A 15319-nucleotide genomic window follows, 5' to 3' on the forward strand; every position below is an offset into this window, starting at 1 on the left:
TGCACTGTAGGGATTCTATGATTCTAAATGAATGGACTGGACTATAAGTGGGCACAGTAAGAAGTCTCACAACACCAGGTTAAAGTCCAACAAGTTTATTTTGTATCCCTAGCTTTTGGAGCGCTGTCACTTCATCAGGTGAAGGAGCAGCGCTCCGAAAGCTCATGATACCAAATAAACCTGTTGGACTTTAACCTGGTGTTGTGAGACTTCTTACTGTGCCCACCCCAGTCCATCACCTGCATCTCCACATCAATGGGACTGTAAGTGGTCATTGTTCAGTTCTGTCTCTGGACAGAGAGGCTGACCTTTATTGAACCATAATAAAATTTGGGTAATGATTGATAAATAGAAACGTGTCAATCCATTAGGTATGGAAGAAGACTCGAGCAGTGAAAAGACATTGCTTTCCCCCTGTCCAGCGTGGGCGCGCTCCGCAGCCTCTGTGCGCGTTTCCGCGGCACACGGGATACAGCATTGGAGTGTGCACAGCAAGCGGCAGCACAGTTATCGTCTCTGATTAAAGAAAAGACACTGGGAGCTGGCCAGAGGCGAGTGAGAAGCAGCAGAATAAAAAATCCAGCTTCTCCACCCCCCCCCCCCCCCCAAAAGAAAGAAGAATGTCTTCAGTGGTTCATCTGGTTTTCTGGATAAGTTGGAATATAGTGTGTCACTCCTGTATGCAAACTTATCACTGCCCCACAATCTGCCAGTGCTCCATGCAGTTTGTCAGATGCACCAAGGAAACAGCTGCCCGCGTCCCCCTCGCAATTTCACGCACCCACTTCAGTCTGTGAGTATCTCTCCCTTTTCTGTTTGTCATTTCTCATTTTCTTCTCAATAATACGCGCGGGACTTGTATTTTCAGCTCAGTCCCAGGCTGTTGTGAAATTTTTTTTTTTGCATTCTGTTTTCACTGGAGGTTGCGTGGTTTTAATTAGAACTTGTGAATTATTTGCAAACTGCAAAGATTAATAATTGAATGTCGCACATCAAAGTCTGCACTCATTCGCGCAACTTTCTGACGGAAACTGTTAACGTGTAATCATATATTTCTGTGATCAGTCTGAATTATTACATATTGTCCGTTTATCTCCTTAGTTCGAGTCAAGACTTGGGTAGCCTTTTGCAGGGAGACTATTATCACAGTCACAGGTCAAAACAACGTCCTGGTAGTGAATCTGGATCCACCCTTCCAAAGACCCTCAGGACTGCTTTGTCTCCTGCTTATCGTTTTTCTTTGTCCCCAGATAATCTTTGCTTATCTAATCAATTCACCAGTAATATTTGTCAGTGCTTGCCTTTCAATTCTGGTCAAATCGCTGAAAAAGTGGAACTACAGAATCTAGGTACAGAATAAACTTTTATAACTTTTTTTGCTAACTATGACTAAAATAAGATTTTTTTTTGGAACAGCAGAAAATCCCGTAGATTGTTATTTTAATGTCAAACTACCGTTATCATCAAATATCGTGAAGCTCTGCTGACAGCTAAAGATTCTGCTCCTTAAAGGTCCAAGTCCTTTTTTTTCTCATTGGAACTCAGTTATCCAATACTTAAAAAACAATCAATTTATGCCCCTTGACATAGAGCCCTCAGTCAGTCAAAATGATTTTTCTGTGTTAACTTTAGCAAAAACTCTCATGATTTTAAACATCCCATATCACTCTCCTCTTAACCATCAATCGCCTCCAATGCACTATCTGACTTTTCTGATGTACTGTCAGCAGAGCAGGTTCTTCTGGCCAACATGTACCCCCAATATTTTAACTGCAGCATGCTGATTGAATCTGCACAAGATTTGCACTGTCTCCCGAAAGCTCGTGACACCAAATAAACCTGTTGGACTTTAACCTGGTGTTGTGAGACTTCTTACTGTGCCCACCCCAGTCCAACGCCGGCATCTCCACATCATGTACAAGATTTGACATTTCCTCATTGGTTTTGTACTGCATACTCTCTGATATAAAACCTAAATCCTATGATAGTTCTTTCAATTTCATCAATTTGTCCTTTTGCTTCTTAAAATTTATGCATCCGATCTTCGAACATCCACCTATATATTTCTAATTCTTCCTCCCAGAAATGTATAACCTAATATTTCTCCCAGGTTCAATTTCATTTCATTCTATCTGCCAAAGATGTACAGGTAAGGTGGATTGGCCATGCTAAATTGACCCTTTGTGTCAAGGGATTGGCAGAGGTAATACGTGGGGTTACGGGGATAGAACCTGAGTGGGATGGTTGTCGGTGCAGTCTCAATGGGGTGAATGGCCTCCTTCGACACTGTGGGGATCCTATGATTCTACGATTCTATGCCCATTTTATTAATCTCACTCTGCTGAAGTCATTTAAGGTCACCTATTCAGGGGAAAACCAGGTCGTAGTGACTTGTCCATGTGGCAACACAGGGGTGAAAAGAATAACCCATCACCCCGGAAGTCATCCAGACTCAAAACATCAACACTGTTCTCTCTCCTCAGATGCTGTTGGACCCGCTGAGATTTTTCAGCATTTTCTGTTTTTGTTTCAGATTCCAACATTCACAGTAATTTGCTTTTATCCCTGATGATGAGTTTGACTGAGTGCTTTGGGTATCAAAAATTGTTGATACAGGATTTTCTTTCTGTGGATTAAGATTTGTAGAAGAGGGTGTATAATTGGTTAAAAGTGTACATTTTTGTGTAAGCAGATTTGACGAGACAAATGGCCTTTCTTGTTTCGCGCTTTCTTGTGTTATAGATAGGCATGCAGAATTTGGTACCTAGTTTCACATAAATTCAGATAAGGTTTAGAGGTTTATCTGGGGTTTCAGATTTTCTCCTCTCTTAGTTTTGGTGCATTATTTAAGGCATCATCTCATTTCCCTAAATCAGTTCTGTGCAACAGGAAAGCCACTATATTGAAGAGGTGGACTCAAGCACAGTGGCACAGTGGTTAACACAACTGCCTCACAGCGCCAGGGACCCGGGTTCGATTCCCGGCTTGGGTCACTCGCTGTGTGGAGTTATCACATTCTCCCCGTGGGTTTCCTCCCACAGTCTGAAAGACGTGCTGGTTAGCTGTAATGACCATACCAAATTCTCCCTCAGTGTACCCGAACAGGCTCCGGAGTGTGGCAACTCGGGGATTTTCACAGTAACTTCATTGCAGTGTAAATGTAAGCATACTAATGACACTAATAAGTAAACTTAGATATATAATCTGAAAAAAGGAACTTGCCCTGTTAATATGCTACATATTGGCATCCAAAATGGGTACAGCAGCACACAGTAGCTGGACTAGTAATTCAAATACTGCGAAAAATGACCTGAAATCAAGTCCAAATACCATCATAACAGCTGAGGAATTCAAATTCAGTTAACAAAATAAATCTGGAATAAAAAGCTAGTAATGGTAACCGTGAAATTATCGGATTGCTGACTGGTTCATTAATGCCTCTTTATGAAAGGAAATTTGCCTATATTTATCTGAAATGTAACTCAAGGCTCACAGCAATGTGGTTGATTCTTAATTGCCCTGTGAAGTGGTCTAACAAGCCACTCGGTTGTATCAAAACCTCTACAAGAAGCTACTATAGGAATAAAACCAAACAGACAGAGGGTGGTGAATGTCTGGAACGCACTGCACAGGGAAGTGGTGGGAGCAGGTACAATAGCGGCATTTAAGGGGCAACTAGATAAATATATGAATAGGATGAGAATGGAAGGATACGGACTCCGTATTAATTTAGACAGGCATCATGATCGGCGCAGGCTTGGAGGGCCGAAGGGTCTGTTCCTGTGCTGTACTTTTCTTTGTTCAGACCACCTGGTATTGACCTCAGAACCAATTTAGACGGGTCTGAAGCGCACTCAGCCCAGCCAATCTCCAAAGTCCCCCTGACTACTACCTGGGGACTTGGGCCAAAATTAGGAGAACCGATGAGCCTCACAACAACCTGACATGGTGATACTCACAGAATGATATCTTTGAACCTACATCCCAGACTATACTATCACCATCCCTGGGTAGGTCTTGTCCTATCAGCAGGACAGATCCACCAGAAGTGGAGCCGGCACAGTGGGAGGTCGAGGTGTTGTCAACATTGACCCCAGACCACATGAAATGGTGGAACCAGGTCAAACACCAACAAGAAAATGCCGATTGCTGATTAATGTGGCACCCAGCAAGTGCATGGAAAGGACAAGGCTGAAGTGTTTGCAACCATCTTCAACCAAAGATGCCAAGTATTGATCTGTCTCATCCTCCTTCTGAGGTTTTCACCCCAACAGAAGGCAGTAACTTTGAGTCATTCCTACCATATCAAGAAATGGCTGAGTGCACTGAGTACAGCAAAGGCTATGAGCTCCGATAAAATCCGGGGCTGTAATACTGAAGACTTGTGTACCAGGACTAACTGCACCTCTTGCCAAGCCTGACAGCAGGAACACTGGTATTTACTCGCCAAAGTGAAAAAGATTACCCTGGTATATCCTGGGCACAAAATGCCAGACAAATGCTATCCAAGCAGTGTTGCCCCATTAGTTGTTATCTCAGTTATCAGCAAAATAATGGAAGATGTTTCAATAGTTTAATCAACTAGCAAATACTCACCAATATCCTGCTTGCTGCTGCTTAATTTGGGTTCCACCAGGGCCAGATCTCATTGCAGTCTTGGTCCAAGCTTGGGGATGAATTTTATGAGGGGGGAGAAAGGGTTTATGATTGGCTGGCAGCTCTAGCAGTCCCAGAAATCAGTAGTGAACACTGCTGGGACGGCAAGCAGACGTGAGAATGAAGAGCACATGGCCACCGGATAGAGTATGTCTGGGAGTTTGGACGGGGAAGGATCGGGGCGCTTAGGGATCAGGGGCAAGGAGGATGAGGGGTGGATTTGGAGGTCAGGTGGGGAGGGCTCTCATCTTGGGCAGCCGACCCCAATGTTCACAGGGCAACCCTCCACCACCGCCCCCCCCCCCCCCCCCCCCCTCAAAGGATGTACCACACTTCCTTCTTTCCTTCTAAACAGTTTGCTGAAAAAATGGCCTGCCCACACCAACTGTATTATGGCGTGGGCAGCACATTATCCTAGTCAACTAGCTTGGTAACAAGCTCATTTAAACCGTAATTAATTATTTTAAAATGGCAGGTGGGCTGTGGCAGGCGGGCTGCCCACTCATCATACTATGGAGGACAGCTCTGGGATGGATGTGAAGGCGGTGGGCTTGCCACAAACACACCTGCAAAGAGACATAATATCCAGCCCATGGAAAGAAGAGCGGACTTCCAGAGGTGAGGTTCGAGGAACATCCCTTGACACCAATCTAGCATTTGACCAAGTGTGACATCAAGGAGCCCTAGAATCATTGCGAATTAGTGATAGTGATGGTGTGAGGGGAAGGAGGAACTCTCCACTGGCTGGAGTCACACCTAGCACAAAGGAAGATGGTTGTAGTTGTGGGAGGTCAATCATCTCAGCGCAGTACATTGGTGCATGATTTCCTCGGGATGGTACCCTAGGCCTAACCACCTTCAGCAGTTTCATCGATTAACTTTCCTCCATCACGCACGCAGAGTGGAGATGTTCGTTAATGCTTCCACAGTGTTTAGTACCATTCATAACTGCTCATAATGGAGCCTGAAACCTGAATAACATTTAAGTTGGACTGATAAATGGTCAATAAAATTTGCACCACACAAATACTAGACATGACCATTTCCAGGAGCAGAAAGTCTAACTACATTCCCTTGACATTCGATTGGGGATGAAATGGAAATGGTCGAGTGATATAAATACTGTGGTTACAAGAGCAGGTCAGAAGCTGGGTCTTCTTCAATGAGTGACTCATCTCCTGACTTCCCAAAGTCTTTCCACCATCTACAAGGGAAAAACCAGGAATGTGATGAAATACTCTCCACTTGCCTGGATGAGTGCAGCACCAACATCTGTCAAGAAGCTCAACACCATCCAGGATAAAGCAGCCTGCTTCATCTGCCACCTTAAATATTTAATCCTTTCACCACCAGCGCACAGTGGCAGCAGTGTGTACCATATACGCTGCAGCAATTCACCAAGCCTCCGTCGACAGCACCCTCCAAACTTGAGACCTCTACCACTTTGAAAAACAAGAGCATCCAGGGCACATGGACACCACCACCTCGAAATTCTCACTCTGAGCATACATTATTCTGGTGTGGAAATATATCGTCATTCCTTCATTGTCGCTGGGTCAAAATCTTGGAACTCCCTACCTAACAGCATTGTGGGAGTACCTTCACTGCAGTTCAAGAAGGTGGCCCACCACCTTCTCGAGCATGTAAAGAATGTATTTGATAGGGTCAGAGATTTGGGGAGAAATGTGTAAAGGGTCATGTTAAATATGCAAATAGACAGTCTACATCATTAGTGATGTAAGATTCCAAGGCAACAGAGTACGCTGAAGGATAATTCTATATGAAACCTCATGCTAAACCTGTACTGTTCATAGTAGAATATTCAATAAAAGGTAAGGTTTACCAACACCCTTGCCTCCAGCAGTTTCTGTCAATCCTGACCAAGGGCAACCTCATTTAAGACCCACAACGACGATAACGGGTAGCACCGTGGCACAGTGGTTAGCCCTGCTGCTTCACAGCGCCAGGGACCCGGGTTCAATTCCAGCCTCGGGTGACTGTCTGTGTGGAGTTTGCACATTTTCCCAGTGTCTCCGGGTGCCCCTGTTTCCTCCCAAAGTCCAAAGATGTGTAGGTTAGGTGGATGGGCCATGCTAAATTGGCCCTTAGTGTCCAAAGATGTGTAGGTTACATGGATTAGCCATAATAAATGTGTGGGGTTACAGGGATAGAGTGGAGGAGAGGGTCTGGGCAAGATACTCTGTCAGAGAGTTGGTGCAGGCTTGATGGGCCGAATGGTCTCGTCACTGTAGGAATTCTATGATTCTAACTGAACTCAAAGTGACGCCATGTGTGAACTGCTTTGAAACATGCACTGATATATCATTCACAGTGCACAATATTTCAGAAAGCAACATCTTTACAGTGTATTTCTTTTTAGTTTTGAGCACACCTGACAGAAACTTTCTCATCGATAGTTTTATGCGGTTTCACCAGTAGGAGGGAAACTTGTTGGTTAATTCATCGGTGATCTTAGTTGTTGCAGCAACTAGAATAACCTGGGTGTTCTCCAACAGAATGGCAGTACCTCTTTAATGCCTATTGTAAACTCAGCACACGTATGTCCATTTTGAAGTGCAGTGAGTTGTGCTGGGTTGCAGTTGATGTGTGCCGCTCCCACTTGTAATTATTGACTGTTCCTTCTCAAATGGGAAACATTTTTGGGACATCAGGAAGAATCTGTCATCTAAAAGGAAAGCATGAGGTGGGCAAAAGGAGCAGAGGTGGGCAACATTGACCTGAGCCCTGTAAATTTTATGCTCATCAGTGGGTGATATTAATGTTGGGTAATGGAAAGCTTCCATTTTGGTCATTCCAAGATCAAGTTTAATAGGATTGGGGGGGGGGATTGAATTTTTGCACAGGTTTGCACTACCCACCCCCCCCCCCCCCACCCCCCCCCCACCCCCACCCCCACCAATTTTCCATGGTCCTTCCATCAAAATCATGGCAATGAGTGAGAGAATCTCTGTGAAAGTTGAACTCTGTTTGAGGCTAATGCTTCCTTGTTATATTGGGCAAAATCTTACCCAAAAAATGGCAGAGTTGGTTCCGGTGGGGAAAATGGAGTGATTACTGCCGACAGCGCTGGCATGTTTTTGGACCTTTTCTTACGCCTCATTAGCGATAATTTTTATGTCCATGAGAATCACGCCGCTCCACAATAACTTAACTGCTGCAAGCACTGGGGAGCTCCATCTAAACAGCTCCTCAGCACTTGTTCCACAACGACTGCAATGATTTTCGGAAGGGCCCTCACCAGGATGCTGGATGGAGAAGAGCAGAGGCGGGACACACTCTACCCCCTCCCCAGGAGACAGCCTTCCAGCTGGGTGATGGTTGGATTTTTACTCCTTTCCCTTTTATTTTACATTCACTGCATTTTTGTTTTGAACGTGCTCCATCTGGAAAATCTACCGATAGCACCATGTTCTGGCTTTCTGATGGATGAGTCTCAATTTCCTTCAACGCAATTTCAATTTATTCTCACTAATTTCAACCCCCAGACTGGTCATGAGTTCAGGCTGAACCTGACCATGCAAAAATCGGTGTCAACCTCAGGTCCCACTTCCTATCCATTGCCCTCAGTAACTGTTCCCACTTCAGCAATGTTGCTCACTTCTGTCCTTATCTCAATGTTGCCGAAACCTTATCCATGCTTTTGTTATGAGTGCCTTTCAGCACCTTCTTTTCTGACCTTTAATTCTCCATTCTCTACTAACTCCAACTTATCTATATTGCAGCTGGCTTTATCCTAACTTGTACTAAGTTATATTTGCCCATGACTGACCTGCACCGGCTCCCAGCTCGTCAAGACTTACTATTTGAGCTCTTTGACCTCAAATGACTCCAAGACATTACGTCATCATATCTTTGACACATCTTACAATCTTGTATAAACTTTATGGCATCTGATTTCTTTTTTTCGTCCATTTGTCTGTCTTCATCCTGTTCTCTGGACCCTTTCTCCCTAAAGACGCTTTTCCGTTTCCCTATTATTTTAAACATCTTGTCCAAACCCATCTTTTCACCAGTATTTTTTGGCTTTCTCCTAACTTCTCCCTTTGTGGTTCATTGACCTATTTCCATTGTTGAATTGTCTTGGGATTAACTTTATGTTAAAGGAGATATTTGAACATTTAAAAATAAGCCACACAGATGTACCAGGACCTCGTCAGGCACAGAAATAACCTGTCAAGACAGTTTAATCTGGGAAATGCCAATTTCTGCAGACTTCTTACAGGGTTCAAAATTTTAAAAAATGATTTTCCTGTAACCTGCCTAAAATTTGCTCCATTATTCTTGGCTGCTGAGAGCCTGGTGTTGTACCCTACAAAGCAGAGGAGATTTTAATGCATAATTGACTTGAGGAAGAGGAGTTTCTGAGGAGGTTAACGAATGTGTAGGTGCCGTGATGACTTGGGTGGTTTTGCTCACATCAGCTCTGAACTCAGTATTTGTCCCCTGCAATTCATATGTTTATCTGGGAAATACCTGCAGATGGTGTGATGGCATGTATGTTCTAGATGAGAGTGAAGGTATAAAACGTGTTCGCTGCCCTTCGTCTCGCCTTGCACATCATCGTCATTTTCTGGTTTATCAATCACCTTGTGTATGTTTCTGACTGGATACTGGATGGTCATCCTGACTGCTTGAAGGTACCCACAGTGTATGATCTGTTTGGATCAGTGGATTTGTAGCTGCAGCAGCCTTCGTCCGAGTACACTGCCGCTGCCTATGGCCATTTTTGCCACATACCTTGCACAATTGATGAAAAGCTGGACATTTTCTTGGTGTATGTAGATGTCCACATCTTCCACATGTCCTGCTGGGTTTGGGTGCTTTACTGAGTGTATCAACAATTGGGGTTGTACTTAAGACCTGTAAGCTTTGTTAACCTGTGAGGATCGTTTTGTATTTGCGTCCAGCCTTGAGTAGCTCTTTGATGCTAAGATATACTTTTTGGGTTTCCACAGGAATGGATGCGATCACCATCTCTACAATTTAGTTTCCTAGCTCTGCATTTGAAAAATCGCAGTGTCTCTGCATCTGCTAACAACATGGTCTATGAATTCTGTAGGCTGCTGTCGAAATGAAATGAACTCTAGTCGATAAATATGGAGGTTTTCCTTAATTCTGAACGAATCTTCCAATGTGATTCATATCTTTTGGGGATCCTTTCACTCTTCTTCTGTTAATCCTGGCATGTTCATCCTGTATAGACCTTCATTCTCAATCGCTAGGTGAATTTTTATGCCTTGTTTGTCTGGTTCAGACACACCTGAATCAAGAAGTCATAGTTCTGTCTAAACATTTTGGACGGGATTTTCCAGCCGCGCTCACCCCAAGCCGGGAATTCCTGCCCGAGATTAGCGGACCTTTGCCCCCCCCCCCACATCCCCCCGCGACGATTCCCGTGACGAGTGGGATGGGAAAATTCCGCCCTTTGCCTTTGGATATCAGGCCAGCTGCATCACAATTCAAACTATGGAATATTGTGGACATTCTGGCAGTAACCCGTTAACCTTCCTTCTCCTCTAGTACCTGGGATGAGAGTCGCTGTAGCTGCTTTCACACGTTTTCCTGAAGCTCCACCCACGAAGAACCAGTTGTTATGGGAACGCACGATGAAATATGGCATCTTTGCTTTTTATTCAATTTATTAGTTGGTAACTCCTTTTTAACACAGTTTTTTTGTTTGACTGCTCACTATCGATCTGGCCCACCTCCCGGCCCCTCGCCTTTTCTGTCTGCACTAACCCGGCGCTGGTCCTCTTGACATGCTGTCCCACTCTTGGAACTGGTAAGCTACAGACTGCAATCTCACCCTGGAGGGATCCATCTGCTTACCAGCTCTTTATTTGAGCACTAGCTCGGTGCTGTGTCTCCAAAGCCTTTCCTTAGTCTCCACACTGTGTTCTCAACACATTCTGATGATGTGACTACGTTGCAGTCTGACCAAAACATTGAGATTCCTCTCATGCCATGTAGCACAAACTAGGGGCTGTTCACCATGCCGTGCCTGTAATTAATCTTGCTGCCACATGAATTATCAGCACTGATCACCATGTATTATTACAATGATGTAAAATCTTGAGCTGATTTACTGTACAAGACATGAGGCACTGTTCGTTCATAAGGGATTGGAGAAACCTGCTGCGGGTTCATTTATTAAGACTAGGCCCATGAGAACAGTTATACGCAAATATAAAATCTGAAGGCTGTATTTCTTTTGTTAAACAAATCAACAAACTGGGATTAATTAAAATGCAGTTTCTTAAAAGGGTGGCACGGTAGCACAGTGGTTAGCACTGCTGCTTCACAGCTCCAGGGACCTGGGTTCGATTCCCGTCTTGGGTCATTGTCTGTGTGGAGTTTGCACATTCTCCTCGTGTCTGTGTGGGTTTCCTCCGGGTGCTCCTGTTTCCTCCCACAGTCCAAAGATGTGCGGGTTAGGTTGATTGGCCATGCTATAATTGCCCCTGAGATGCGTAGGTTAGAGGGATTAGCAGGGAAATGTATGGGGATAGAGCCTGGGTGGGATTGTGGTCGGTGCAGACTCGATGGGCCAAATGGCCTCTTTCTGCACTGTAGGGTTTCTATGATTCTATAAAGGGATACTGCATCAAATTAAACAGAGCTTCGAAGAAAACTCAAAACAGAAATATGATTGAAGGGTTCGATAGTACAGCCCTATCCCTGGGGTCTAACCAGGCAAGGAAGGCCTCAAAGGCGGCATGGTGGCACAGTGGTTAGCACTGCTGCCTCACACTGCCAGGGACCTGGGTTCGATTCCCAGCTTGGGTCACTGTCTGTGTGGAGTTTGCACATTCTTCCCATGTTTGTGTGGGTTTCCTCCAGGTGCTCTGGTTTCCTACCACACTTCAAAGATGTGCAGGTTAGCTTGATTGGCCATGTTAAATTGTCTCTTAGTGTCAGGGGGACTAGCAGGGTAAAAATGGGGGTTATGGGGATACGGCTTGGGTGGGATTGCTGTCGGTGCAAGCTCGATGGGCCAGATGGCCTCCTTCTGTACTGTAGGGATTCTAGTGCTGGTGGCCACCCCGTGCTACCTTTCCAGGGACACCTGGCAGCAAACACAGCCGCAGACATCAGAGCTGTGTATGTGCTTTGCTCAAAGAAAAAAATGAAACTAAGACTGGATCACATGACATATTTCCCTTCGAGTGATGTCATGCTTACATCTTTTAAACAACAAATCGAACTTTGCATACTTTAGAACACTACCTGCCTGGGTTTAAATATTTAAAAGGCAGGCACAGTTCTGCAAGATTTCCCAACCTTTGCATTAAAAGATTGAAAATGCATTTCTGAATTAATGACAAAACAAAGTACGTCACGGGGGGAATTCTCCCGTCCCGCCCGCCATGGGAATCGTGGGGTGGGGAGACCACGCAAAGGTCCGCTGATCTCGGGGGATGATTCTCCAGTTTTGGGACGAGCGCGGCTAGAGAATCTCACCATGCATGTTGGAAATGTGAAATGAATATAGAAAACGCTGAAAATATTTGGCAAGTTTGAACTGTTGATGTGTTCTTCAGTGAAGTTAAAATATTAACCCATTTCCAGTGTGCACATTCTGCAACATGAGAGCCCATTCAAAAGTAGTTGAGTGTTTACAAGTCAGAGTGAGCACTGAACTTGAGGTGCTTAATTAGGCATCCAATTACATGTCAATTACAAGCTAATTGGTCTCATGTTATTAGTTTTTAATGCTAGGGCACAGTGGTTAGCACTGCTGCCTCACAGCGCCAGGGACCTGGGTTCAGTTCCCGGCTTGGGTCACTGTCTATGTGGAGTTTGCACGTTCTCCCCGTGTCTACGTGGGTTTCCTCCCACACTCCAAAGATGTGCAGGTTAAGTGAATTGGGCATGATGAATTGACCCTAGTTTTGGGGGGATTAGCAGGGTAAATATGTGGGGTTACAGGGATAGGGTGGGATTGTTGTTGGTGCAGGCTTGATGAGCCAAATGGCCTCCTTCTGTACTGTAGGGATTCTCTTCTCTTCTCCAAGAACGAGAACAGCTTTCGCCCACATAAAACAGGTACCTCTGATTTTTCAGCTCTGACCTTAGAAACATAGAAAAACTACAGCACAAAACAGGCCCTTCAGCCCCACAAGTTGTGCCGAACATATCCCTACCTTTTAGGCCTACCTATAACCCTCCGTCCTATTAAGTCCCATGTACTCATCCAGGAGTCTCTTAAAAGACCCTATTGAGTTTGCCTCCACCACCACTGATGGCAGCCGATTCCACGTGCCCACCACCCTCTGTGTGAAAAACTTCCCCCTAACATTTCCCCTGTACCTACCCCCCAGCACCTTAAACCTGTGTCCTCTCGTAGCAGCCATTTCTACCCTGGGAAAAAGCCTCTGAGAGTCCACCCGATCTATGCCTCTCAACATCTTATATACCTCTATTAGGTCTCCTCTCATCCTACGTCTCTCCAAGGAGAAAAGACCGAGCTCCCTCAGCCTATCCTCATAAGGCATGCCACTCAATCCAGGCAACATCCTTGTAAATCTCCTCTGCACCATCTCAATCCTTCTGAACTTCGATTCATTTATGGCTGAATGCCCAGTCATTACATCCTCACCACTGAATGTAGCAATACTTTGAACTTCTCATGCTAAGCCTTCTGCATGAGTTTCTGAACAGTGCTTCTTGTGCCATTTTTGCATTGCAAGGTCATGTTTACAAAGTTTGTTCTCCGCGGCACTGTGTCGATGATAGCTGGGTCCTTTGGATTAATTACCTTGCTCCACATAGGCACCGTGCTGATTCTTTCAATGGCAGTGGAGGATTTAGTGAACTAAGCTAAGGGTAGAGGGTACAAACGCACTTGTATGTTTGACACACTCTTGATCTGGGCCCACGGCCCCATTGTTAGACATAGGCACATATACCTGGCGAATATCTGCAGAGCCCTGCCTTTGCAACCATACATCAGGAAGGAGTCTGTCATGCTATCAATTTGAATTATAATAATGGTCATAGAATTCCCTGCCTCATACTCAAGTGTAGTTCACCATTCTGCTGTCTTATTATTTGCTGGTATTGCCTGGACATGTGGAGCATTTTGTTTTATCTTCACACACTTTCTTTTTCCTTTGGGGAATAGTGGAGAAGTGGTGAAATGATTCCTGGGCTGTTTATTAGCCCATCGAGCTGCGTTATGAATGCCTTTTCCAAGGCCAACAAGTCCTGACATCAGATTTACTCACTCACCTGAAGAAGGAGCGACACTCCGAAAGCTTGTGCTACCAAATAAACCCGTTGGACTTTAATCTGGTGTTGTGAGACTTCTTACTAATCAGATTTGAACCCAGAGCTTCTGGTCCAGAGGCAGGGATGCCACCTCTATGCCACTAGAACTCCTCTATGTAAAGCGTTGAATCAATAAGAGTATGAGGCCTCTTTTGACTTCTTCGGTCAATCTTGTAACACTGCTCAGCATTGGTGAATTAGAAGTGGTTTGATGTGGAGCGATTCAAAAGTAGATTCAAGCTAACCAAACAAATCTTACACACGGACCTTGGAAAGGACAGAAGTGTGAGCGTCTCATTCCATTAGGATGCGTTGTTGCACATATTTTCTTCTTAAGTGTGCAGTATTTTTACATTCACCTGCATTCTATGAATTTGTACATTTGGTCTTATTTGTACTTCATGAACATGGCAGCTTCAGCGATATGGTCAGTGGTCCGAGCTTCTCATTTTGATGCTGGAATTAAATATCGGGAAACGGGGAATGTACTGACTTGCAGGTGCTTTCTGATCTTGCCTCCGCAGCAATTGAATTGTAATCTCTTATCAACATTAATGAACTCACACAGGGAAACAAACCTTAGTAGCCATGTAGATCAGTCTTTCATGTCTGAATTAGTTTATTATTGTGTCCACCAGCATGTAGAGATTTCAAGTTAAGATTTCTCTTGAGCAAGGAATAAGCTGTAATTGTTTTGGCTTGTTCTTATAGTTCTTATCATTCTCAGGTTTGTAAAAATAACAACATATTCTCATAATTTTCATATCTTGGCAGTGAAATAGGAATAAAGAAACTTGTGACATTGTGATTTCTTGTTCTGCACTCTTTACACTCACCGTAAGCAGTTGCTAGAATTTGGTTAGGATTTTAAGTGAAACTTGTAAATGTAAAAGGAACTTTCTCCAAACTTTCGTAAGTAACATTTCCATTATATTGGACATAACGAGGCCAATTTTTCACCGTGCGTGTCGGAATTCCTGATGTCTCTCTGTTGGCAGTTTCACTAATTCAACTCTTACACTTCTTTATACACACACTTCTTTGCTTAACCTGAGAAAAACAATGCTTTGCACAATTATGAGAGACATGGATAGAATCGATAGTCAAGCGACTTTCCCCAGGGTAGAAATATCAGTTACCAGGGGACATAGGTTTAAGGTAAAAGGGGAAAAGTTTAAAAGAGATGTGAGAGGCTGGTTTTTACATAGAGGGTGGTAACTTCCTGGAATGCGCCGTCAGAGGAGGTGGTAGAAGCAGATACAATAGCAACGTTTGAGAGGCATCTTGACAGATACATGAATAGGCAGGGAATAGAGGGATATGAACCGTGTAGAGGCAAAAGGTCTTTAGTTTAGAAAGGTGTCATGTGCCA

The 15319-nt window shown here is 44.3% G+C and overlaps 1 protein-coding gene across 3 annotated transcripts in view; it reads left to right on the forward strand.

Annotated features, from left to right (window-relative positions):
• Positions 1–459: 459 nt before the first annotated feature.
• LOC144504400 (lutropin-choriogonadotropic hormone receptor-like) overlaps positions 460–15319 on the forward strand; it is a 97941-nt gene continuing 83081 nt past the window's right edge. For 2 of the 3 annotated variants that reach the window (XM_078229654.1, XM_078229653.1), the window contains exon 1: positions 460–793. In XM_078229654.1, the coding sequence (XP_078085780.1) occupies positions 621–793 (173 nt within the window). In that variant the 5' untranslated portion in view covers positions 460–620. The remainder of the gene's footprint in view (positions 794–15319) is intronic. The other variant, XM_078229655.1, reaches the window with a different exon arrangement.

Source organism: Mustelus asterias, chromosome 15, assembly GCF_964213995.1.
Source record: "Mustelus asterias chromosome 15, sMusAst1.hap1.1, whole genome shotgun sequence".
NCBI classification, from domain to species: Eukaryota; Metazoa; Chordata; class Chondrichthyes; order Carcharhiniformes; family Triakidae; genus Mustelus; species Mustelus asterias.